At 38.9% G+C, this 26,197-nt stretch overlaps 1 protein-coding gene and 1 long non-coding RNA gene across 8 annotated transcripts in view; one reads left to right on the top strand and one right to left on the bottom strand.

The window, feature by feature from the left end:
- LOC148776124 (uncharacterized) overlaps positions 1 to 4,875 on the top strand; it is a 58,633-nt gene extending 53,758 nt beyond the window's left edge. Inside the window, exon 3 of the long non-coding RNA XR_016038554.1 lies at positions 4,746 to 4,875. This is a non-coding gene — a long non-coding RNA (uncharacterized LOC148776124). The remainder of the gene's footprint in view (positions 1 to 4,745) is intronic.
- LCLAT1 (lysocardiolipin acyltransferase 1) overlaps positions 1 to 26,197 on the bottom strand; it is a 185,545-nt gene that overhangs the window by 56,340 nt on the left and 103,008 nt on the right. For all 7 annotated transcript variants that reach the window (XM_055401118.2, XM_088841269.1, XM_088841272.1 and 4 more), the window contains 2 exons: positions 22,538 to 22,684; positions 17,723 to 17,839 (listed from right to left, as the gene is read on the bottom strand). In XM_055401118.2, coding sequence (XP_055257093.1) covers positions 17,723 to 17,839; positions 22,538 to 22,684 — 264 coding nt within the window. The remainder of the gene's footprint in view (positions 1 to 17,722; positions 17,840 to 22,537; positions 22,685 to 26,197) is intronic.

The raw sequence follows: 26,197 nt of genomic DNA, 5'->3' as shown, positions 1-26,197 counted from the left end.
TTTCTTTGCCCGACTTATTTTCAGTTCAGTTCAGTCGCTCAGTCGTGTCCGACTCTCCGCAACCCCATGAACCACAGAACGCCAGGCCTCCCTGTCCATCACCAACTCCCGGAGTTCACTCAAACTCATGTCCACAGAGTCGGTGATGCCATCCAGCCATCTCATTCTCGGTCGTCCCCTTCTCCTCCCGCCCCCAACCTTTCCCAGCATCAGAGTCTTTTCCAGTGAGTCAACTCGTCGCATGAGGTGGCCAAAGTATTGCAGTTTCAGTTTAGCATCAGTGCTTCCAATGAACACCCAGGATTGATCACCCTTATCCTCTAGACCTACCCATGTTGCTGAAAATGGCAAGATTTCTTTTTTTAAATTGAATTATAGTTGATTTACAACGTTGTGTAAATTACTGCTATATAGCAAACCGATTTAGTTATACACGCACATACATTTTTTATATACTCTTTTTCATTATGGTTTCTCATAGGATATTAACTAGTATCCCTGTGCTATACAGTAGGCCCTTGTATGTATCCATTTTATATATAAAAGCTTACTTCTGCTAACCCCAACCTCTCCTCCATCCCTCCTCCAACCCTCTCCCCCTTGGCAACCACCAGTCTATTCTCTATGTCTGAGATTCTGTTTGTGTTTCATAGATTGCTTCTGTATCATTTGTGTCATATTTTAGATTCTACATATAAGTGGTATCATATGGTATTGATATTTCTCTGACTTAGTATGATAATCTCTAGTTGCATTCGTGTTGCTGCAAATGCCATTATTTCTTTCTTTCTTATGAACGAGTAGTTGTTGCTGTTACTCGGTTGCTCAGTCACATCTGGCTCTTTGAGACCGCGGGAACTGCAGCACGCCAGGCTTCCCTGTCCTTCACTGCCTCCAGGAGCTCGCTCAAACTCACGTCTCCTCAGTCAGTGATGCCATCCAACCGTCTCATCCTCTGTGGCCCCTGCTTTTGCCCTCAGTTTTTCCCAGCATCAGGGTCTTTTTCAGAGAGTCAGCTCTTTGCATCAGGTGGCCAAAGTACTGGAGCTTCAGAATCAGTCCTTCTAATTACTATTCAGGGTTGATTTCTTTTAGGATTGACTGGTTTATCTCCCTGCTGTCCAAGGGACTCTCAAGAGTCATCTGCACCACAATTTGAAAGCATCAATTTTTTGGCATTTATTCTTCTTTATGGTCCAACTCTCATATCCATACAGGACTACTGGAAAAACTATAGCTGTGACCATATAGACATTTATTGACAAAGTGATATCTCTGCTTTTAAATGACTAAGTAGCATTCCACTGTATATATATACCACATCTTCTTTATCTGTTCATCTGTCAATAGATATTTAGGTTGTTTCATGTCTTGGCTATTGTGAATGGTGCTGCTATGAATATAGTGGCTCACATATCTTTTTGTATAGATATGCAAATAGCAAAAATTCTTTTTATGGCTGAGTAGTATTCCACTGTGTGTATAAATGTGTATGTGTATATATTTATATATACTACATCTTTATTCATCCGCTAATAGATTGTATCCATATCTGGTTAAAACTGAGTTGTCTCAATATGAATACAGTTAAATGGCTATAGAAATTTAGGGAAAGCAGAGATTACTTCTAGATGATAGAATCTGGAAGGTGCATGGATGAGGTGGCCACAACTAACAATGATCCTCTTTAGCTCATCTTCTTGACCATATCAAATATCTCTATTTAATAATTTCAGCAGGAAAAACAAAACAAAGCTAAAATACTGAGTATTTCCAAAGAAAATACCCTATACAATACATGGAAAAGAGTCTGATGCTGGGAGGGATTGGGGGTGGGAGGAGACGGGGACGACAGAGAATGAGATGGCTGGATGGCATCACCGACTCCATGCATGGACATGAGTTTGAGTGGACTCCGGGGGTTGGTGATGGACAGGGAGGCCTGGCGTGCTGTGATTCGTGGGGTCGCAAAGAGTCGGACACGACTGAGCGAATGAACTGAATTGATACAATACATATACCAATACATAGGAACCTGAAAAATCCAATGAGTGGAAATTTAACATTATAGGCAGAAACTAGCACAGAATTGATGGCAGTTTTGGCAAAATTTCTTTTCCTCTTTCCTCTCCATTTTATTCACTTCACTTGATAATACACTGGGCCTATTCTAGATGTGTCAGCAAATAGACCTAGAATTTGAGGGTTTTATCTGTTGTGACCACTTCTTCTCAAGGTGAGAGTATGACATTTTAACAGTATCTTACCAGACACTGTGCTGGGGTTGAGATGGGAAAACCTGAATACAAATAGATGGACCAGTATCACTGAAATAAGGAAAAAAATGAAGTGTATTTTCTCTGGGCTTTGGGTATGGGCAATGGTGATGGGGAATACTTCTATTGCTATGGTGATGTAGAAGTCAACATTTTACTGCATTTCAATGAAAATAATGAAGCCTATGATCTTGGAGTTGAATTATGATTGCTATTTGTACCTCTATGTCCATATGGCAAAAGAGGCAATTAGAAGCATCTGAGAAACTTCTATTTTAACTCCTCAAATGAATAATGCCAAATGAAATTCTGTAACACAAATTAAGATCTAAATACAGAGTTTTATTTTATCAGTAAGCCACAATATCCTCTGAATTGATACCCAATAAATGACTAGTTGTATCTCTTAGCTAACTTAGCTGTATCTTAAATTTGTGTAGGCCAACACTTTAAAATGGAGAAGGAAATGGCAACCCACTCCAGTGTTCCTGCCTGGAGAATCCCAGGGACCGGGGAGCCTGGTGGTCTTCCGTCTACGGGTCACACAGAGTCGGACACGACTGAAATGACTTAGCAGCAGTAGCAGCAACACTTTAAAAACACCTCCCCCCTCAAGAGGAGCTAATTAAAGTACACAATGAAATTAACTGGTTCATAAAGAGGTCTATCCACCACTCTCACACAATTTGGTGGATTTGCTTCATTCACTAATTTATTCATTCACTTTTACTGACCAATAGAAGAGCACTGCCCTAGGCAGAGAAATGGAAACAAAGACAACTGGCAAACCCATGATTCTTACCCCCAAAACCCTACAATCTAGGAAAGAAGATAACACATACTTGCAAATTACATGATTCTTAAGAGTGGTTCAGCTACTGTAGAAGACTACAGGGTGCCAGCTGAAGAATTCAAGAAATGATCTACCTGAGCTGGGTATAAAAGAACGGTAGTTTTGAAGAAAGGCTGAAGAGACAAGACAGTTGTAAAAGGTGACGGGAAGGAAGGAGTGAGACGGGCACAGGCAAAGTGAGTCTCCACTTTGGCTGAAGCTCCAATTATTGTGGAAAGCCAGACTCGGCCTGGAGCATGAGATCAGAGAGCTCAACAATGCTTTTATTTGTTTTTATCAGCTTCCTTTTCTCATTTTCTACAGCAACTATTCCAAACTCTCATCATTCACCTCTGCTCCCATTTCTCTCCATCATAAGAATCAGGTTACCACCTAACCTCTGACCTGACAGAACAGTCTTTCATCAAAGCACCTCTCTCTTACCCCTTACTCCCCAAACCAAAACATATATTCAAGTTCAGCCACGCTTCCTGCCTTAGAAAATGAGGAATCCCTTTAATTTTGTTTCTGTTCCTAATCACTCCTGATTTCTCAGAAAACTTGCTGCATCATCAATCCATTTCTCTTTCAATTTCCTTTAAAAGCACTCAACTCCACTAGTAATACTTGATATGGCTTCCTCTTCTGCTGATTACTCCAGCAAACTCCCTGTACGAAGCACCTACACTTGCTGTCTTGACTCACTCCACACACATCTAGTTTCTGGCAGCCCCAACTCCTGTGAAACTACTCTAAGGTCAACAAATGCATTGTTGACCCAAAGGGTATTTCTCTGACTTTACATCCAAACATTCTATTGGCACCTAGAATTTCAGATAAGTTGATAATATTTTAGAAAATGAATCCCTCAAAGTCAATGAATATTGAGCCTTGCAAATCAGCCAACTATAGATGAAGAAGACTGATTTAGATGAAATCAATATTTACTGATATTTATTAAGGGACTCCCTATCTGGGTTTCCAACTTCAAAAACACACTTTAAGGCATAGCTATTAAAAGTATGAATTGTGTATTACGGGGTAGGGATTAGGTTTTATGGCTAACTCTAGGTCACTAGAGTGGCAGTCACTAAGTAAATGGTCCCACACACAAAAAAATTGCAATATAAAATCATGGGCATTTACAGCCATATACAGAAAAAGCCAAAAAAATTTTCTGTAAGTCTCAAAACTATTTGTAAAAACACAAGTAAGACATTTCTTCAATGATTCTTTCTTAGGGAACAGCTTTGTAATTAGGATGAATCATACTTTTTTCCCTACTATATGTTATCATGCAGTCTGCAAATACCTCTCTCATAGATCAAAAAAGATGTCTTAAAAAAACAAAAAACATGAGATGCAATCACTTTTACTGAGTCTTCCTTTAAGCTGAACATAATTAAGGCAGAAACCTCAAAATAAAAGACTATTTTGGGATGACTATGATGACGGAAAGCCAATAGATTTTATTTTATCTGAGAACAAGTGGTAAATTGCTTAGGAAAATAATCAACTCTCTTAGAATACTAAGAAAGGAACAATTTACTCAAAAAGCCCAAAATTTTTACAAAGTAACAAAAACTACCTTCACAACTTCCACCATTTCTGACTCATTTTGTTTTTCACTTTGTTAGAAGTGAGATTTCACAACAACTGAGATCGATCCTGGGTGTTCATTGGAAGGACTGATGCTGAAGCTGAAACTCCAATACTTTGGCCACCTCATGCGACGAGTTGACTCACTGGAAAAGACTCTGATGCTGGGAAGGGTTGGGGGCAGGAGGAGACGGGGATGACAGAGGATGAGATGGCTGGATGGCATCACCGACTCGATGGACATGAGTTTGAGTGAACTCCGGGAGTTGGTGATGGACAGGGAGGCCTGGCGTGCTGTGATTCATGGGGTCACAAAGAGTCGGTCACGACAGAGCGACTGAACTGAACTGAACTGAAGACTATCTCTCTAACTCTTATCACTTGAAAATATGAACTCTGGGTTCCAGTCAGGCCAGTCTCCATCACTGGATCTCCAACCCCGACTGTACTCTCCCAATATCTTTACCAAATCAAATGCCAATTGTTCCTCAGGATCTAAGTCAAAGTCTGGTTCCCTAAACTCTCCCCTTGTTCTGCCAGTTCTTATCGACCCTTCTCTTCTGCCTGGTGTACTGTCCCCATGGTAACTGATCATACACTAACTTTCCGAATGTGAGCACAGGAAGATGCTCATCATAAATTTTTATTGTCATGCTGTCAGCAGCATGCCTTGATCATATAGGATTATGTCTTTTAAAGAAAACAGTTTGGGGTTCCACATGGGAGACTCTGATAGAACTTTTAAGACTGTGGTGTGAAAGTTTTAAAATCCTGTATTCATAGTTTATTTATGATTTACATCTTCCCTATTTCCTCATAGATTTAAAATGGCATTTAACAGAAGATAAAATAAGAAAAACATGGCTCACAGTGCCAAAGTCAGGTATTAAAATATGTGTGTGCACAGGGCTTGAAGGAAAGGCATATTATTATCCAAGCTAAGAAAAACTGCTGTAGTCAAACATAAACCTTAACAGTGACCTTCTCAGAAGTCAAGGCATAGTCTTCCTAGATGTTGCTCACTGCATTAAGCTTTTGGTGATTTACAATGGTGATGAGCTAGCTTATAGCAGAAAAGGAAGTGTCAGTCAGTGTCTTTCCTGGGCACAGTTATCACTGCTCTTGGGGAGCAGACCTGACTGAATTTGGTTAACTAGCACTCCTCAAAGCTGAAAAACAAATTATTCTTGTTTTTGCAGACTGCACTTAGACATCATTATTATAAAAGAGCTACCATTTGGCCCTGATATGCTTCTAGTCAGGAAAGGGACTTAGCACTGTTGGAGTGAGTACATGGAAATTATACTTTGAACATGCTTTTCTGGGTCAGAGGACTTAGTTGCTTTCATCCGGAACAGAATTTTAACAACGACATTTAACAACGACAATAGGTTCATAACAGTAATCTAAACGAAGTTTCCAAATAGTTATTGAATTAATTTTTGTTAAAGAAATTATTAATACCCTCTTATTTGTAAAAATATCATTAATATGTTGGTTCCAATATTAGCTTTCTTAATAATTCAAGCCATTGAGACACGTGTGCTTTCCCCTCCTATATAACTCTATTATGAGAAAGCAGGTGAATTAGAAAGTTACGAACACACTTTTCACATCTTACATTTCGTGAAGTACAGAGGGGCCAGCTTGGGATAACTGCACCAGGACTTGTTTTTCTCAGTCCATCCATGACAAAGTGCATTTGGGTGCTCTTAGCAATCATATGATAAGTAGGGGGATGCCTATATAGTAAAATATATAATAGCAAATATAAATGTAATAATTTTATATGAAATATAATTATGTGAAATAAAATGGAAAAAATAATTCATTTATAAAGCCATTCAGGTAATTTTCAACATTAATAAGCAAATAATTTCTATACTTAGTTTCATGTTCTTGTGGGACTGATATCTGGTTGGAATCTATGTTTAAAAAGTGGAGGCACATGAACTTGGCTTACATGTGCACATGCATAAGCACACAAGCACACACACACCAGCAAAGGTCAGTATTGTTTTACAATACCTTTGCAATACTCAAAACGACTATCAGTTCATTTAAAATCAACAACAACAACAAAAAAAGAGAAGAGGCCTTAGTAACTGCAAAATATAGAAGAAAGTTATTTTTAATTATGTTTAATTATTTTAAATAAGGAAGGAAAAAATCTATAAAGCAAACCTACAAAGCTAAAAGAGAAAGGTATCTTTAAAAGTACTGAAATAGACATGTGCTCAGAAAAAAGGACAGGCCCAAAAAAGAAAAATGATACATTCACAGAGAAATTATGCACTATATAAAACCAAAAGGCAGATATAATTTCCTGTTCAAAAGAATTTCTGTATGAAAAGGTCCACAACAGTTAGATTCAGGCCAACATCTCCACGTTGAGAATTAACTTTGATTTTCAGATGAACAGGAAGATAAAGTATATTGTTACATACATTGTGTATATGCACTGAAACTCTTGTTTCGCTTCATTATAAGGACATGAAGATTGAGTGTTTAGCTGCCAGCTGGTGAGATAACACGGTGAGGGCAGAGCTGCTAGCGTTCTCTGCTCTTGATTCATCTCTCTCCCTAACACGTGTAGAGTGAAAAACTGAAAGATTTTAATGTATGTAACAGTATTTTTTACAATCAGATACAGCCTACAGAAAATTATCACTCAAAGGAAGTTCCACAAATTTTACTTACAAAGCTCCTTCCACAATTCTAAATTTTAAAATAAACATATAAGTGTCAGTTATCAGCATTTTTGAGTGTACTACTTTTAAGATAATAATATAAACATTACACAGAGTACCAATACTTATATATAATTTTCACTCATTTATGCAAATGATAATCTTCTAACCAATAGGAAAATATGTATTTTGAGAATTTTTAATAATGGTGTCATAAGACATGAACTCATCACCCAGGCTTACTTTTCACACTATGATAAATAACTACCTTGACATTTATCATAGCTGGCCAGTGTTAGAGAAATAGTACATAACCCAAGAACAAGATTTCTCTCCTACTGAATTCAAGTGGTACAGAGAGGCAAAAGTCTGCAGTGACTGTCTTGTGAGGGCTATCTCAGAAGCTGAAACTGGTTGAGTAGAAATACTAATAAACCAGGGAAACATCTAAGAACTATAATTCTACACTGATTTTTACATGATCAAATGCCAAGAGCTGGTCATCTAAGTTACAAATAATATTCTTCTGTATGTCCCTTCTAATAGTATAAATAATCTGGAAAAAAATCAGCCTTACATGTATCCTGTAGTAGTTTAAAACAAAACAAAACAGGCAACTGTCTTAAGATGGTTTTTTTTTTTTTAAATCAACTGTGTACCTGCCTTATGTGGCCCTGTAGCACTGCCATAAATCTCACCTCCGCTAAAATGAAGGGGTCTATGTGGAGTGTCTGATCTCTAGATTGAACGTGGTAGAAGGCGTTACTAATCACAAGTGCATTAACAAGCATGTGAGGTGCATTTGTGTATTTGTGAGATGCTGAAAACAGTATCTACAAAAGTTTGTACAAATCTATACTGAGTACTGGTAATATTCATGACACTAGGACCTCAGATACAAAAACAACAAGACAGTATCTACCCTAAAGGAACTCAGGGTCCAAGATGCTGCCGCTGCTGCCAAGTCGCTTCAGTCGTGTCCAACTCTGTGTGACCCCATAGACGGCTCAAGAGAGAGATTAAAAAAAATCACTGATAAAAAAATATAGAAAAAATGATTAAGACAAATGCACAGAGTATGATGAGAGTTAAGAGGTGTGAACCTAATCAGGAGATTGTCTGAAATGGAAAAGACATTTGAACTGTTTTGAAGGACCAAGAAGAGCTACCCAGATGACTGGGAACAGTTCAGGAAAAGGACTAGCATGAGAAAAGCATGTTCCACCTGTCTGAAATGAAGACAGGGAATGGAGTTACAGCAAGAAACAAAACCAGAAAGGCCACACAGACAGGGACTGAGCTTTGGGCAATGGTCTTCTCTCTGTGCAAGGCACCATTCTGTTAAACATTGCCAGCAATATCACATAAATCGCAATTGTTTTCTGCAGACCACACTGGCCACCCTCAGTTCAGAGGTACAGTCACCTTCAGTTCCTGAGTAAAATCTCAGTAGGCCTACTTCCAGCTCCACCTACAACTAAAGCCCTTGGACTAGCACTTAACTTGTGGTGCAAAATATGCCTTATGAAGAGTCACCAAAATCTGTACAAATCAATTCTCATCCAAAGCTCATGAGTGAAATACCAATTATGGAGAATGGATTAAAGGACATGCGGCCTCTCCACACCTTTTGTTAAAACAATGTCTTGACCTCTTACGAGGCTGCTTTTACTGAACTGCTCTTTCTCATTCTGCCATTAGCCAATGTGGGCAAGCACTCAGGCTATGTGGAACACTGAACATAAAGATGCTGTGAGGCTGCTGGTCACCACAGTGCACAATGTCCTCAGTGAGGAACCAAAGAGCTTTAGTTTCATAAATGGGCATGCTTTTTCCAAGCACGTGGTTTGCTTTGTTTTTTTCAAAAAAAAAGATTTATCATGAGGATACCCTTGGGCATTAAGTAGTCTGGACCGTTAGCCCCATGGCCAAGCCTCATGGGAACTCAGGAATAGTTGCTCACTCAGGCCTCAGAGGGAGAGGAGGGAACAGGGTTGGTGAACAAGATCAATGGGGTCCAGTGCAGTTCTAGTGGCTGGGTCACCTGGACATCCCCCAAGCAGCTGGAGTTGACAGTCCCAACTGAGATCCTCTGCAACTGGAAGGGCTCAGCTCTTTGATATTTATCCTCCAAACAATCATCTTCCTCTTCAATGTTAATATCCTTTAGCTTCTTTTACTCAAGGGTCCTTTTAGTTCTTGTTCTTGTCATCTTCCTCCTCCCCACCACCACCACATCCTCCTTTTTCTTCTTTTTTAAAAAATGTTTATTTATTTGTTTCTTTATTGGCCACACTAGGTCTTTGTTGCTGGGTGTGGGCTTTCTCTAGATGTGACGACGAGCAGGAGCTGCTCTGGACTGCAATGCACAGGTGTGTCACTGTGGTGGCTTTCTCTTCGTGCAGAGCATGGGCTCTGGGGCACACAGGCTTCAGTAGTTGTCGCCTGTGGGTTCCAAGCGCAGTCCTAGTAGTTGTGGCACACGGGCTTAGCTGCTTCACAGGATGCGGGATCCTCCTGGACCAGGGACCAAACTCATGTTCCCTGAACAGGCAGGCAGACTCCCAACCACTACTTCCCACCAGAGAAGTTCCTTTTCCTTCTTTAATGACTTCTGCCTTCTAATATCTTCTGGTTCCTCTACAGCTTTTAATTATGTCTTCTATCAACTCATGACCTCTGCTGTTTCTTGGCCTTTGCTACCCTACCGTCCTCTCTCTACATGTCTTTCTGCTTCTGAGGCATATGGTTTGCTGTAATCTTATGGCCCCTTGTCAAGGATACCATTCGGTTCCTTTATTTATAGAAGGTTCCAGAAAGCACAAGGCCAATTTATAGATCAATATTTAATAGGAATATAGAGCTTATAATATATCTTACATATACAATAACCTTGTAAGAAATACTTTGCATGTTAAATTCATACGTTTATTGTCCCTTTACCTTAAGTTTTTTTCTTATGTTGTGCTTCTGCTGTTATCATAATACACATATTTATGTTTGCCACTTTAAATCAGTATTGAACCATGGCAGGGTATAAATTACCTCAACCAAATAGTGATTGGTTCAAAAAATTTGAAGAGCATCTTTAATACGCCAGGCCTGTGCTGAAGTCTAGGATTTAAGGATAAAAGCTGTCAATGGACCTGACCTGATCCTTATGGTGAGGAAAATGAAGAGTTAATGGACAATATGGATAATTAAATAAGTGACAATATCACAGGAAAAAAAATGTTCATATAGGGCAAATATAGTAGGAAAAGCATTCACATAGAGAACAAAGAAGTCTTATGATAGCTGGGAAGGCTTCCCAAATGAACTGGCATCTAGGCAGCAACCTCCAGGCTGAGGAGGAGAAGCTCTGCTCTAGGGGAAGGCTCTGCTCTAGGGTGTTATGCACCCTGGGGGAGGAGAGGAAATCAGCATGGCTAGGACAGTGGGACAATCAGAGATGGCAGCTGGCCAGAAAAGTAAGCAAGGACCAGGTCACACGGGGCCTGGCAAATCAGTCAACGGAGTAGATTTAACCTTGGACCACGGTGAAACCCGAAACCATTTGTCGGAAGCTGACAGAATCCAATTTGCACTGTAACATTTATTGAGTGCTTGCTATTTTTCAGGCACTGTGCTAAGTGCTCTTGGCTGCTTCAGGTGGCGCTGTTGTAAAGAATCCACTTAGCAATGCAAGAGACGTGGGTTCGATCTTTGGGTTGGGAGGATCCCCTAGAGGAGGAAACAGCAACCCAGGCCCAGTATTACTGCCTGAAGAATCCCATGGACAGAGGAGCCTGGTGGGTTACAGTCCATGGGGTTGCAGAGTCAAACACACCTGAGCAACTAAGTGCACACACACAAACGTGCGCGGGCTAAGTGCTTTACATGCCTGACTTTACTGAATCCTCAGGAGTCCTATAAAATCACAGGAAGTTAAGCACTGTTATTATACCTATTTTACAGAAGATGAAAATGAAGCTTAATGAGAGAAACGGATCTGACTAGCCACATACTTCCTAGTCCCAAGGAAACCAGGATTCGAAGCCAGGTCTTTTGACTCTAGGCCCCAAGTGCCTAATGTAGTGTGCTGTCACATTCATCTAGAAGTGGCCTGATTGACAAGGATGACAATGATTCCACGGTGTGAGGACTAGAGGAGGAAATGCAGTGTAGGGAGAATGATAAACTCAATTATGAGCATATTGAAATACCTGCAGAAACTCCATGTGGCAAAGGTCACATATGGCTCTGAACTAAGAGTGGTTTTGAAGTAACGATTTAGAATTAGGAGTCACGAGCACATGGATGATTATCTGAGTCACCACCCTGAATGACATGTCCCAGGTAGAATGTGTGGCATAGAACACAGGAGTCTGGGAGGCCCTTATGTGGAACACAGAAAGGAATGAAGAACCTGCAAAAGTCTTGAGAGGAGGCCAGAGAAGTAGGAGGAAATAATGAAAAGCCAAAGGGAGAGCATACATCAAGAAGAATTAACAGTGCCAAATGTTGCTAAAAGAAAAGTAATATAAAAGCATGAAGGTATTCATTAGATTTAGAAATAAAATCTTTGCCCTTAATGGTTTAGGTGACATGGCCGTTGCTGTCCTTTTAGGAAGGTAAGAGGTAAAATGTATTAAAGTAGCTATTAAGGGAAGTGCTAAGTCCTATTAGAGAGGAAAAGGATATTCAGTCCAGATGTCTGCCAGGCAGGGGAAATGAGAATGGACCCTTAGATGAAGATCATTAAAGGAAGAATAGCGTTTGGAGGTTAAAGATAAGAGCAAAACCGGGTAGGTTTTAGCCTGGGCAGATATAACCAGAGGCAAAAGTCACAAAGCATAAGGCACAGTCAGGAACAGACCATTAATTCAAATAGGTTAGCTCACACTGCATAAAATTTAAAAAACAGATTGGAACCACATTATAAAAGTCCTGACTAAGGAACATTTTTTTAAACTTAAAAAAATATATACCCTGGACTCAGTAATTAGATTTGGAAATATATCCTAATGAAATAATTAGAGATGTACGCACACTTTGGCATTATCTATAAGAGTGGAAAACTGGAAACTGTTTTAACTGAACAACAGAGGCCTCATTAAATAAAGTGGTACCACTATCTGATGAAGCCCCATGCATACATTAACATTTATACTTATAAAAATTATGTAAGAATGGTAAAAATGTGCACATTATAGTAAACAAAAAAAGAAAAAAACTTTACAAACAAAATAGAATTTACCCAGATTTTAAAAATAAAATGTGGAGAGACATAAGAAGACTATATGTCATAAGGCACTGGATGTTTCTGAGAAGTGCCTACCAAGACTATGGGTGCCATTTTCTTTTTCGTAATTAATTTTCCAATTACTTTTTTTTTTTTTACAATAAATAAAAAGATACATATCATTATACATGGGGCTTCCCAGGTGGCACTAGTGGTAAAGAACCCTTCTGCCAATGCAGGAGACATAAGAGATGGTGGTTGGATCCCTGGTTTGGGAAAATCCCCTGGAGAAGGAAATGGCAACCCACTCCAGTATTCTTGCCTGGGAGAATCATGGACAGAGAAGCCTGTGGACTATGGTCCATAAGGTCACAAAGAGTTGGACATGACTAAAGCAACTTAGCACACACATACACATCCTATATATATGTGTGTGTGTGTGTGTATACACACATACATATGAAAAGAGCTAATATTGAGAATATCAAGTCATCAAGCTATTTGAGAGTTGGTGGCAAAAAGAAAAAAAAGAACCATAATTTGAAAGGAAAGATAGTTTAAGCTTTAAGAATCAGAAAATTAAAGGAACCAGAAAAAAAAAAAAAAGAGGTGCTTACAAAAAGGAAATCCTTGATGTATTTTTCTATTTAAACAAAACTCACAGTACAGCCAAGGATGTCAGAGAGCAATCTGGGTAACAGAGAAAAAACCTCTACACAGTGATGATGGTGTTTTTGCTGCATTTGGAATAGAAAAACTGTTAACTTATTACATGGTAGGAAGAAACACAGGCTTTGGCATCAAAGAGACCTGAGTTCATAGTACTCCACTGAGCAGCCATAGAGACCTGGGCAAGCTGCTAACTGAGCCAGTCTCCTTTGGTGTAGCACAAGGCAAATCACCAGGAAGCACAGTTTTCAAAACTAAGTGATCTGTAAGAAAGTAGCTAGTGAGGTAGCTGAGCCCAGGAGTGTACCACCAGACTCTGATTCAGCAGATCTGAGCCTAAACCCAAGTATGTATGTTTTAAAAAGCTCCCTGGGCAATTCTACTGCATGACAGACAAGAGTCTTCCTGGTTATAGTATTCTTGGTTGTAGCTTTTGCCCTTTTATCACTTTAATGTATCATGCCATTCCTTTCTGGCCTTCAGAGTTTCTGCTGAACAATCAGCTGATAATCTTATGGGAGTTCCCTTTATGCTATTTGTTGCTTTTGCCTTATTGTTTTTAATATTTCCTCTTTGTCTTTAATTTTGGTCAGTTTGATTAGTATTTGTCTTGGTGTGCTCATCCTTAGGTTTCTCCTGTATGGGACTCTCTGTACTTCTGGACTCAGGTGACCATTTCCTTTCCCAGGTTAGGGAAGTTTTCAGTTATTATCTCTTCAAATATGTTCTCAGGCCTTTTCTCTCTTCTTCTGGGACCCCTGGAATGCAGGGTGTGTTTAATGTTGTCCCAGAGGTCACTGATACTGTCCTCATTTCTTTTCATTCTTTTATTCTTTATGCTGTACTGCAGCAGAGGCTTCCACCAATCTGTTTTCCAGCTCACTTATTCTGCCTCGTTTATTCTGATATTGATTCCGTCCAGTGTATTTTTTCAGTTAATGTATTGTTCATCTGTTTGTTCTTTAAAGCTTCTAGCTCTTTACTAAACATTTTTGTATCCTTTTGGTCTGTGCCTCCATTCTTTTTCTGAGATCTTAGATCATTTTGACTATCAAAACTCTGAATTATTTGTCAGATACATTACCTATCTCCAGTTTGCTTACCTGTTCTTCTGGAGTTTTATCTTATTCCTTTCTCTGTAATATATTTTTCTGCCATCTCATTTTGCCTAACTTTCTATGTTCATGGTCTCTGTTTCTTAGGCTGTAGGATTATAATTCTTCTTGGTTCTGGTTTCTGTCCCTCAGTAAGTAAGGCTGGTCCAAGGAGGCTTATGCATGCTTCCTGGTGGGTAGAGCTGGGTTCCATCCCTTTGGAGGGCAGGGCTGTGTCAAAGGGTGTGTTTATAGACAGCTGTTGGCTCAGGACAACTTTAGGCAGCCTGTCCCCTGATTGGTGGGGCGGTGTTCTCACCCTGTTGGTTGTTTGGCCTGAAGTGTTCCATCACTGGAACCTGCAGGCTGTTCGGTGAGGCAAGATCTTGGTGCCACAATGGCAACCTCCAGGAAAGCTCACACTGATGAGAATCCCCTGGGTGTCAACCATCAGTGTCCTTGTCCCCTGAGTGAGCCACAGCCCACCTCTGTCTCCCTCAGGAGGCCCTTCAAGACCCACAGGTAGTTCTGGCCCACATTCTTATGGAGTCATTGCTTTGCCCTTGGTGCCGTGCACATGAAACCTTGTTTGTGCCCTCCAAGAGTGGAATCTGTTTTCCCCAGTCCTGTGGAGCCCCTCTACTCAAGCTCCACTGGCCTTCAAAGCCAAATTGCTCTGGGGGGCTCTTCCTCCTGACGCCAGACCCACAGGCTGGGGAGCCTGACATAGAGCTCTCAGTTCTCACTCCTGTGCGAGAACCTCTGTGATATAATTATTTTCCAGTTTCTGGGTCGCCCACTCAGAGGGATGGGATTTCATCATATCATGAAAGTGCTCCTCCTACCATCTTTTTGTGGCTTCTGCTTTGTCTTTGTGGCTAGAGTATCTTTTTTGGTAAGTTTGAATCTGTTTTGTTGAGGGCTATTCAGCAGTTGTGATTTTGGTGTTTTAGTGAGAGGAGGTAGGTTTGAGTCCTTCTACTCTGCCCTCTTGTCTTCATAGATTTCTTCAGTAATTGGGTTTAATATGTGGTCTCCAGGCTTCCACTGGAATATTTAGTTATGATGGTCATTTGTTTAATGCAAGCTGCTTTTTCACTTAATTGACTACTAAAAGCAGATCTCAAAAAGATAAGAAAGTTGTGTTGGGCCCTTTCTGAGTATTAGATTGCTTTTCTAAAAGGACACTCTGACTAGATGGTGGTCTAAGAACAACTTTACCTCTGATTCTTGATGAAATCTATTCTCTCTCTGTTCACTTGACACCTCCTCACCCCCACCAGACTGTGTCTGCTCCCTTGTCATCTCAGGTAGCATCATAACCACTTCAACTTGTGACTACCATCCCTCCATTATCTGGCCATTTAGCCTCTTTTTTCTTTTTAAATACTTCCCTTGAAGAAACCAGCCAGCTCACTATTATTACAAAGGTGCTTTGACTGAAATCACACTATAAATACAAGAGGCACCATATTACAGTGGAAGGAGCACTGCCTACTCAGTCAGCCAAATTATATTCCAATAACTCTGAACTGATTCTTCATCTCAATTTCTGCTCTACAAGTTAAATACAGGTTGTTGTGAGGGTTAACTGACTTTACACATACAAAACACTTAGCATAATGCCTGGTACTTAGTAAATGTTCAATAAATGTTAGCTACTATTCTAATTAGATTACTATTATAATTATAGCCATCACATTTCTTCTTTCTATTATTATCATAGTATATAGGACCCATTCTACTTTTCTAACTGAAGTAAAGAGACTCATCAACTGTTTTTAGCTGAAGTAAATGGAGCCATCTGTATTACCTTTTTTTATTGACTGGTACATTGAAGGGGGAAGATCAGTTGCCAATTTGTGCAGGAAAAATTATATACTGTGGTTGTTAACTAGTACTCTGAGTGATGACTAAGTAATACATGTTCCCCAAAGTTATAAATCAGTTTGCTACTAAAATATTTTCCAGATTTCAGAACAGAAAGTTCTACAGATATATCCTTATCCACTGTAAAATAATTTCTCCATTATCCTGCCTACAATTAAAAAGATCTTTATTAGCAAAAGATGTGTTCCAACAGCATGTTCCATGATGTCAGAAATACTTTAAAAGTAATTATTAAATACTATAAAATATCATACAATTAGAAAATAAAAAACATATTATGGAATGAGAAGGGTGAGCCTAAACTGAATGCCACAGTAAGTGGTACCATGTTTTGGGGAAGAAAAAAAAAAAAATAGCAGGATCGCTGTTTTAATGTCTTGGGGCTCCCTGTCCTATTCCATAGGCATAAAGAACTGTGTTCTCCATGAGATTCTATGGGTAGACGGTCATATACAATATGACCATCAAGCCCAAGTTTCCATTTCATTTTAGTTATAACCACAGAATTCCAAAAGCAAGCCAAACTAATAGGGACAACATCTTTAGTTTACTATACCAATGTGATTTTGGACTTTTTATACATTTCTTTTAACTCATGAGTACTTAGTTGTAAAGATACTTCTTTTGGCAGGGTTCACTAAATGAGGTTATACATTACATCTTAAAGTCTGTTAAACCCTAAAGGAACAACAGTGATGCAAATTAGGGTGTTTCTGGATAGTTCCTTTGTCATATAATCCATATGTCTATTATTTATTTGTATATACATGTGTGTATGAAGATATAAATACTTAAATATGCAGCTAGAACAAAATGTACAATTGTTTTTTTCCCCACCAAAAAATATCAAAATGTAAACATTTAAATGAGTGTGACATGGTCAATGGAATCAACCTTATCTCTAGATGCCCTTCGATAGACATGGTTCTAGAGGACATGAGGGGCAGAGGGTAGTACAAGCCACAAAGTAGGAAGCAGAAGAAAGAGGTTCTATCCATGACCTATGGAAATTTACTAACCACCTTGGATGCCACTTCTGTTTAACAATAAAATGGAGGTAGCAGTATTTCCTTTCTACCAACCAGAATCATTTGTTGCACTGAGTGGAATAATGAACATAAAAATATTTTTTAAGCTATAAATAACTATAGGTGATAAGATACTCTCAAGACAGTTTTACAACTTTTAAGAAACATTTAAAAATAGAATGGTAGTCTAACTGTATGTATTATTTTATTATTTTCTATTCCAAATAAGAAGAAAAAATGTTTTCTTTTGATTCTTTTAAAACATTTTAGTGCATGGAGTCAAGTCAATATAAAAATACAGTATTCTTATTTCTTGAAATAAAGTATAAAAAAGTGCTTTGTAAATTAAAGAGCTATATGTGAAGTTCGCCAATTTTTGCCACTTACATAAAAAAAGTGCATTTTGAGGCGGGTGCTTACCTTCTCTTAGACGGTCGACTACAAAAGTAAAGCCTGTAGTTCTTGGATGTAAGACATATTTGTATTTCTGAAGTCCATTCTTTTCAGCAAATTCATTACTTCGAGTTGTGCTATTTTCTAAACAAAACAATAGTAGAAGCCATAAAATAAAGAATGATAAGTAAAGAAAGGAAATGGTACAGAATTTTTTATAAAAATGGCAATTAATTTTTCTGTAATTATTCAGTATAACATGCTGAATCAAATGACAAAAATACTTTATTAAATCCCTAACGACAATCCTAGAGTTACCTACTTACTGCAATTTTGAAAATTCTTATAATAAGGTATTAAAGATGTTTTATAACATATTCAAATCCTTAAAAGTCTTTAAGAGATTTTATAAAATAGTCAATCCACAATGAAAACTGAAATATAAATAAAATAATAATAACTAAAAATTTCATAAAATAGTCATTATATAATAAAAATTGAAATACTAGAATATAAAGATGAAATAAAACTAAAACAGTGATAAAACATAAGGATCTGGACATCCAGAAGAAATAACCAACAATTTTCCAAATAGATCAACACTGTTTTAACCCAATAATTTAGGGCTTCAGTGCAAAGTGAAGTATCTGCCTTGCTCAGGCACACAGTACACTAATACTATAAACTAAAACCACTCCACAACAGAATGGGCACATGATTAGCACATCATGAACAAACATCTGAACATGGTTTGGCTGAATATAGTTACTGAGTCAAGTATATGTTCCAACTGTTGGCAAAAACTTTTTCCATTCCATGAGGTAACTTTATAAGTTCCAAGAAGAACCAAGCCCATTATTCAGCAATTATATTTGGAAAAAGTAAAGTGTTCAGAAATTTGGCCTCAGCTGCTGGTGGAGATCATGAAATACTTTCTGATGACAACAGATGTTAGAACCTGCAATTCTCAGCTGCATCCTGAAATTTAGACCATTCCAACTCACCAGGGGGTGAAAAAAAAAAACTATATAAATAAATACTACTTTCTGAGGAGTAAATTTAAGACCATGGAGTTCTCAAAATTTCAAAAACGTATGGATGGATTCCATAACACTAAAACACTCAAAGAACACTCCTGTAAACTGAGTCAAAAAATTAAACAGATGTCTAGCAGATCAAAAGTAAAAGCCCTAAACAAGAAAAGGAATAAGCTCCTCTCTCATTCTGGGGGTATTCTGGGCATGGGACTACAGAACAATATATTATAGACAGCTGGCAGGATCTTACATGGGATGGGGAATCCCAGAGTCACCACAAAGATGAGTAGGTAACTACTCTTTAGTTCTCTCTTCCAGCTGGTCACAGACATGGGGGATCTGAAGACCAAACCTGAACTCTGATGTAGAATGTGAATACAGGTGGAAGTAGTTCTAAAAGGCATGGGCACGATGTGGGAAGGCAGAAATAATCAGACACAGATCAGAGATGCAGATTTTCTCCTCCTTCCCCACTTCATCTCCCCACCCCCAGACTCTGTGATTATTAGGACTAATGGACTAGCATCTCACTTTCTCACCACAGCCTCCTGTCTCGTTAGCTGGCTCCCTCTAACATTCTAACGCCAGCATGCCCTGCCACTCCAGTGATACTGGCTGCTCAGATGTTCTCAAACCAGCCACTCATTGGTCCACCTCAGGTTCTTCCTTCTAGCCAGAATGCCTTCTACTCGGATATCTGCATGATCTTCTACTTTGTTCATTTAGTCTCTACTTAAATGAAAAGTTAAGGGGTCTTTTCTGGAGAAGGAAATGGCAACCCACTCCAGTAATCTTGCCTGGAGAATTTCATGAACAGAGGGGCCTAGCAGGCTACAGTCCACGGGTTTGCAAAGAGTCAGGCATGACTGAGCAACTATCACTCAAGGGGCCTTCTCAAACCACCTCATTTAAACAGCACTCTATGCCCTCATTTTTTATTACTCTCTCCTTAACCTGCTTTTCCTGTAAGGCATGCATGAATACCTGGCATATTTTAATTATTTTTTATCTGTCTTTCCTCTTAGAATGTAAGCTTCATGCAAGTAGAGATTTTTTGGTATATGAGGCTCCAGGCACTCGTATATTTATTAAATGAAGACGTTTACTAAATATACAAGAGTGTTGAACTGCATATAATATTATAGTTGTTAAATACCAAGAAAAGCTTTCCTTTCCAAATCAGGAAAACAAAACACAAAATCATAGTATACCAATTGTGATGGTTAATTTTGTGTGGCAAATCAGCTAGGTCAAAATACCCAGATACTGGTCAAATAGATATTGGTCAACATTATTTAAGCTGTGTCTGGTCCCATCACTTCATGGGAAATAGATGGAGAAACAGTGGAAACAGTGTCAGACTTTATTTTTTTGGGCTCCAAAATCACTGCAGATGCTGATTGCAGCCATGAAATTAAAAGACACTTACTCCTTGGAAGGAAAGTTATGACCAACCTAGATAGCATATTAAAAAGCAGAGACATTACTTTGCCAACCAAGGTCCGTCTAGTCAAGGTTTTTCCCATGGTCATGTATGGATGTGAGAGTTGGACTGTGAAGAAGGCTGATCACTGAAGAACTGATGCTTTTGAACTGTGATGTTGGAGAAGACTCTCGAGAGTCCCTTGGACTGCAAGGAGATCCAACCAGTCCATTCTAAAGGAGATCAGTCCTGGGTGTTAATTGGAAGGACTGAAGCTGAAGCTGAAACTCCAATACTTTGGCCACCTCATGCGAAGAATTGACTCACTGGAAAAGAGTCTGATGCTGGGAGGGATTGGGGGCGGGAGGAGAAGGGGATGACAGAGAATGAGATGGCTGGATGGCATCACCGACTCAACGGACGTGAGTTTGAGTGAACTCCGGGAGTTGGTGATGGACAGGAAGGCCTGGTGTGCTGTGATTCATGGGGTCGCAAAGAGTCGGACACGACTGAGCGACTGAACTGAACTGAACTGTGAAGGTATTTTTGATGAGATTAATATTTAAACCAGTAGACTTTGCATTATGTGAGTGGGCTTCATCCAATCAGTTGAAGGCCTTGAGAAAAGGACTAATCTCTTTAAACAAGGGTTTCCCTGGTAGCTCAGCTGGGTAAAAAAAATCTGCCTGCAATGCAGGAGACACTGGTTCAATTCCTGGATTGGGAAGATCCACTGGAGGAGGGAAAGGCTACAAACTCCAGTATTCTTGCGCTTCCCTGATGGCTCAGCTGGTAAAGAATCTGCCTGCAATATGGGAGACCTGGGTTTGATCCCTGAGTTAGGAAGATCCCCTAGAGAAGAGAACAGCTACCCACTAATTTTAGCCTGGAGAAAATGTATAGTCTATGGAGTCACAAAGAGTCAGACACAACTCAGTGACTTTCACTTTCACTCCTCAAACCAAAAAAAAAGAGTTCTGCCAGCAGACTGCCTTTGGATCAAACTGCAACTCTCCCCTAGTCTCCACCTGTGGACATGCCCTACATGCCCTCATGCCCTATATATTTATAATTTACCACTCTCCCCAATCACGTGAGCCAATTCCTAATTTGACCCACCCCTTCTCTCTCTTTCCCTCTCTTTCTACACACACACACACACACACACACACACACACAGAGGTGGTTCTATTTTTCTGAAGAACCATGACTAACAATGTGCGATATTACAATATAACATTAAGAACAAAAAGTATAAATTCCCCCCAAATTAACTTGTGTAGTATTGTGTATATTACTTGCATAAGCAAAAAAAAAAAAAAAAGGTTATAAACAATGATAACATATGAAAATAGAATATATTTAAAGTTACATTTAAATGCACTAATTTAAAAATGTGCAATTTGGATTCAGAACCTAAAGAGGATCATAAAACATTCACTTTGGGCTTAAAAACCCAAGATTAAAGTTAATCATGGAAGGTAAAAAACACCTTTAAAAAATATCTTTTCACACCAAAGGTAATTTGCTAGCCTACTTAGAAAAAAAAATCATATCCCAATTCAAAACTATTTGTAAAATACTGTTCAAAAAAATTTTTTTAAGCTTTAAGATCAGTCTGTTTCCTCTATCTGGCAAATACTGTTTTAACTTTAAAAACATGCAACTATATCATGGAATAATGAGTATTCTGGATCCCGAAAATACTCAAAGATGTTAACTTCATCACTTAAAAATGATACTTGAGAAAAAATAAGAGTGAAAAAAGTTTAAAATATCTACCTTATAACTTCTGACTATCTAATGTATGAACATTTTTTAAACTGATATACCAAAGTAGCAGCAACCCATGAGCTTTTACCCAATTATCTTTTAATAACTAAATAACTTCCGAAGTTGCCACTCTTTGGTGTACATTTTGGTGTTCACAAATATAAATCTATCATTTCCGTAAATGACTTTCTATACTCTAATACAGCTGATTTCAGTACCCAAATTTAACTATTACACATTCTAAATATTAAAAAATGTAAATATGGCAGTCCATTAAAATTTCCCAATGATAATTCAGCTCTGGGAATCAATAAACTTACAACTTACAATATAATTTCAATATAATTACATATAAACAATATGTAGCCAATATTATGCTCAGTATTACCCTCTGTAATCTAAGTACTACTAAAATTGTAACTATAAAAATCAAACATACTAATATATTAGTTATATAATATAAACATACATAATATATATTAGTTATATAAACATACTAAGTATATAATTTAGTACATAACACTAATACTGAGAAGTCTAGACTAGATAGCTGATTTCAGAGTGCCTTCATGTTGTGAAGTTCTGTGATTCAAGCCCAGGCCTTCTTACCTGTGAGGTCAGTCCCTTCAGGGAACAGGAGGAGTTGAAGTGGTTCACGGATATCACAAAAATAATCAATCATGTCTTCAAAATGGCTCTTGTCATCCTTCCATTTCCTATGAATGAAGATATAGGCAGCAGCCTGCATAGCCCAACCTAGAAATAATTTAACAAGTATTTACATATAATTTTAACCAATATCCACATTTAAGAAATATATTTTAGAGTTTTGGGGTTTTACTATAAATTACTTTCATAATGAGCATCTCATGACATACCTTAAATTCAGCACTGACCTTGGATTAAATAACAGATACACCAGAGGATATTCTTAAAGGAATTAGCTAAATTCTAAGATTTTCAAAATTCTCCAAAACCTATTTTCAAGCCAAACCTAGCTATTAAAATACAAAGAAGAACTGCCTTAATATTTATTAGTAACTCATCCAAAGTTAGAATCCCAAATTAAACAGACATTTTAACCAAGTTACTATGTGTTATCAGGCTTACAAAAGCAGTAAGCAAAGGATCTGTTCTCAAGCCATGTGTACAAAGTCTTTAGTATTTCCCTTTCTGTACTACTCAATCTCTAAATCCCACTGCTATTTTCAGCGTGACTTCTTTTTTAAAAAAATTCAATGGCCACTAAACACAATGCTCACATTCCCTTTCCCTAAGGCAAATTCAACCTTGCTACTCAAGAGGCAGTCCTAGACAAGCCAGGTTTTTCCCAGCTGGAATCCATCCTTGGTCAGAAATGACTAGAATTACTGTGGTAAATGCCAAAGCATTTGACTGTGTGGATCACAACAAACTGGAAAACTATGAAAGAAATGGAAATACCAGACCACCTGACTTGCCTCTTGAGAAATCTGTATGCAGGTCAGGAAGCAACAAACTATGGAAAATTATGAAAGAAATGGGAATACCAGGCCACCTGACCTGCCTCTTGAGAAATCTGTACGCAGGTCAGGAAGCAACAATAGAAATTGGACATGGAACAACACAGTGGTTCCAAATAGGGAAAGGAGTACATCAAGGCTGTATATTGTCACCCTGCTTATTTAACTTACATGCAGAGTACATCATGAGAAATGCTGGGCTGGATGAAGCACAAGCTGGAATCAAGACTGCTGGGAGAAGTATCAATAACCTCAGATATGCAGATGACACCACCCTTATGGCAGAAAGCAAGGAACTAAAGAGCCTCTTGATGAAAGTGAAAGAGGAAAGTGAAAAAGTTGGCTTACAACTCGACATTCAGAAAACAAAGGTCATGGCATCTGGTCCCATCACTTCATGGCAAATAGATGGGTAAACAGTGGAAATAGTGACAGACTTTATTTTCGGGGGCTCCAAAATCACTGCAGATGGTGACTGCAGCCATGAAATGAACAGACGCTTGCTCCTTGGAAGGAAAGTTAGGTTGATTGATGACCAACCTAGATAGCATATTAAAAAGCAGAGACATTACTTTGCCAACAAAGGTCTGTCTAGTCAAGGCTATGGTTTTTCCAGTAGTCACGTACGGATGTGAGAGTTGGACTATAAAGAAAGCTGAATACTGAAGAATTGATGCTTTTGAACTGTGTGTGGTGTTGGAGAAGACTCTTGAGAATCCCTTGGACTGCAAGGAGATCCAACCACCCCATCCTAAAGGAAATCAGTCCTGAATATTCATTGGAAGGACTGATTTTGAAGCTGAAACTCCAATACTTTGGCCTCCTGATGTGAAGAACTGACTCATTTGAAAAGACCCTGATGCTGGGAAAGATTGAGGGCAGGAGGAGAAGCGGATGACAGAGGATGAGATGGCTGGATCACCGACTCAATGAACATGAGTTTGGGTAAACTCTGGGAGTTGGTGATGGACAGGGAAGCCTGGCGTGCTGCAGTCCATGGGCAAAGAGTCGGACACGACTGAGTGACTGAACTGGACTGAACTGTGGTAAATATACCTGACTTAAGAAGGATAATCAATAGTCTTATCTGACAGTCCATGAAGCATGAAAACCCCAGGCCATGCACAGTAACTCTCTGGCCAATCAAATGTTTTCTCTCAGAAATTTTACCTGGGACCATGGAGAAAACAAGTTGGTATATAAGACAAACGGAGGACAAAAAAGCAGATAATAGAGACAGCAGTACCCGAGGCAAAATAAAGGGGGTGCACCATAGTGAAGACGTAAACTTCTGCTATTGAGGCCCCTAAAGCTGACTGTGATCCAGAACATAAGGCAGTTTTCCACAAGGGCTGGTCAGTCTTTGGTTTCACCTCTTGAATATCATAAGACTCTATCTCCCTTACTGCCATGTGTATCTTTACAATATGCTTTTCTTATTTCGGCCAGAGGGGATAAGTAGTAGTTTCTTGCAATCAAACACAACTAAAACAATAGTTATTGTCATTAGGTAGATACTGTAGGACCCTAAAAATATACAGAACTATCATTACATCATTTAATCAATTATTTAAAAGACTGTAGGGTTTTATTTGATTTTTTGGACTTTACTTGAGTACTTAGTAAAGTTGTAGGACTTTATTTGGACTTTCTTTTTTTGGTTATTTCATGGCTGAAGTCACCATCTGCAGTAATTTTGGAGGCCAGGAAAATAAACTCTGTCATTGTTTCCATTGTTTTCTCATCTATTTGCCATGAAGTGATGGGGCCAGATCTCATGATCTTAGTTTTTTGAATGTTGAGCTTTAAGCCAGCTTTTTCACTCTCCTCTTTCACCCTCATCAAGAGGCTCTTCAGTTCCTCTTTACTTTCTGCCATTAGAGTGGTCCCATCTGCATATCTGAGGTTGAAGATATTTCTCCCAGCAATCTTGATTTCAGCTTGTGAGTCATCCAGCCCCATATTTCACATGATGTATTCTGCATAGGAGTTAAATATGCAGGGTGACAGCCTACATACACCTTGTCATATGCCTTTCCCAATTTTGAACCAGTTTACTGTTCCATGTCTGGTTCCAACTGTTGCTTCTTGACCTGCATACAGGCTTCTGAGGAGACAGGTATGGTGGTGTCTTCAAGAATTTTCTACAGTTTGTTGTGATCCACACAGTCAAAGGCGTTAGTGTAGTCAATGAAGCAGAAGTAGATGTTTTTCTGGAATTCTCCTGCTTTTCTTATGATCCAATGAATGCTGGCCATTTGATCTCTGGTTCCTCTATCTTTTCTAAATCTAGCTTGTATATTCGCAAGTTTTGGTTCCCATACTGCTGAAGCCTAGCTTGAAGGATTTTGACAATATTATTTGGTTTGAGTAAGGACAAACTAGGGCTTCCCTGGTAGCTCAGCTGGTAAAGAATTGCCTGCAATGCAGGAGACCCCAGTTCTATTCCTGGGTCAGGAAGTTCCCTCAGAGAAGGGATAGGCTACCAACTCCAGTATTCTAAGGCTTCCTCTGGTGTCTCAGATGGTAAAGAATCCACCTGCAATGTGGGATCCCTGGGTTGGGAAGATCCCCTGGAGGAGGGCATGGCAACCAACTCTAGTTTTCTTGCTTGGAGAATCCCCATGGACAGAGGACCCTGGTGGACTCCAGTCCATGGGGTCTCAAAGAGTTGGACATGACTGAGTAACTAAGCACAAGCAAGTTCAAACCAGAATACTATCTTCTACAAATATAAATAAGTTCAGCATAGGTCTTGCTGACACGT

Source organism: Moschus berezovskii, chromosome 11, assembly GCF_049115385.1.
Source record: "Moschus berezovskii isolate FMDL1 chromosome 11, NW_MosBer_1.0, whole genome shotgun sequence".
Taxonomy (NCBI): domain Eukaryota; kingdom Metazoa; phylum Chordata; class Mammalia; order Artiodactyla; family Moschidae; genus Moschus; species Moschus berezovskii.
Note: the sequence above shows the minus strand (reverse complement) of the source record. Positions and strands in the feature narration are given on the sequence as shown.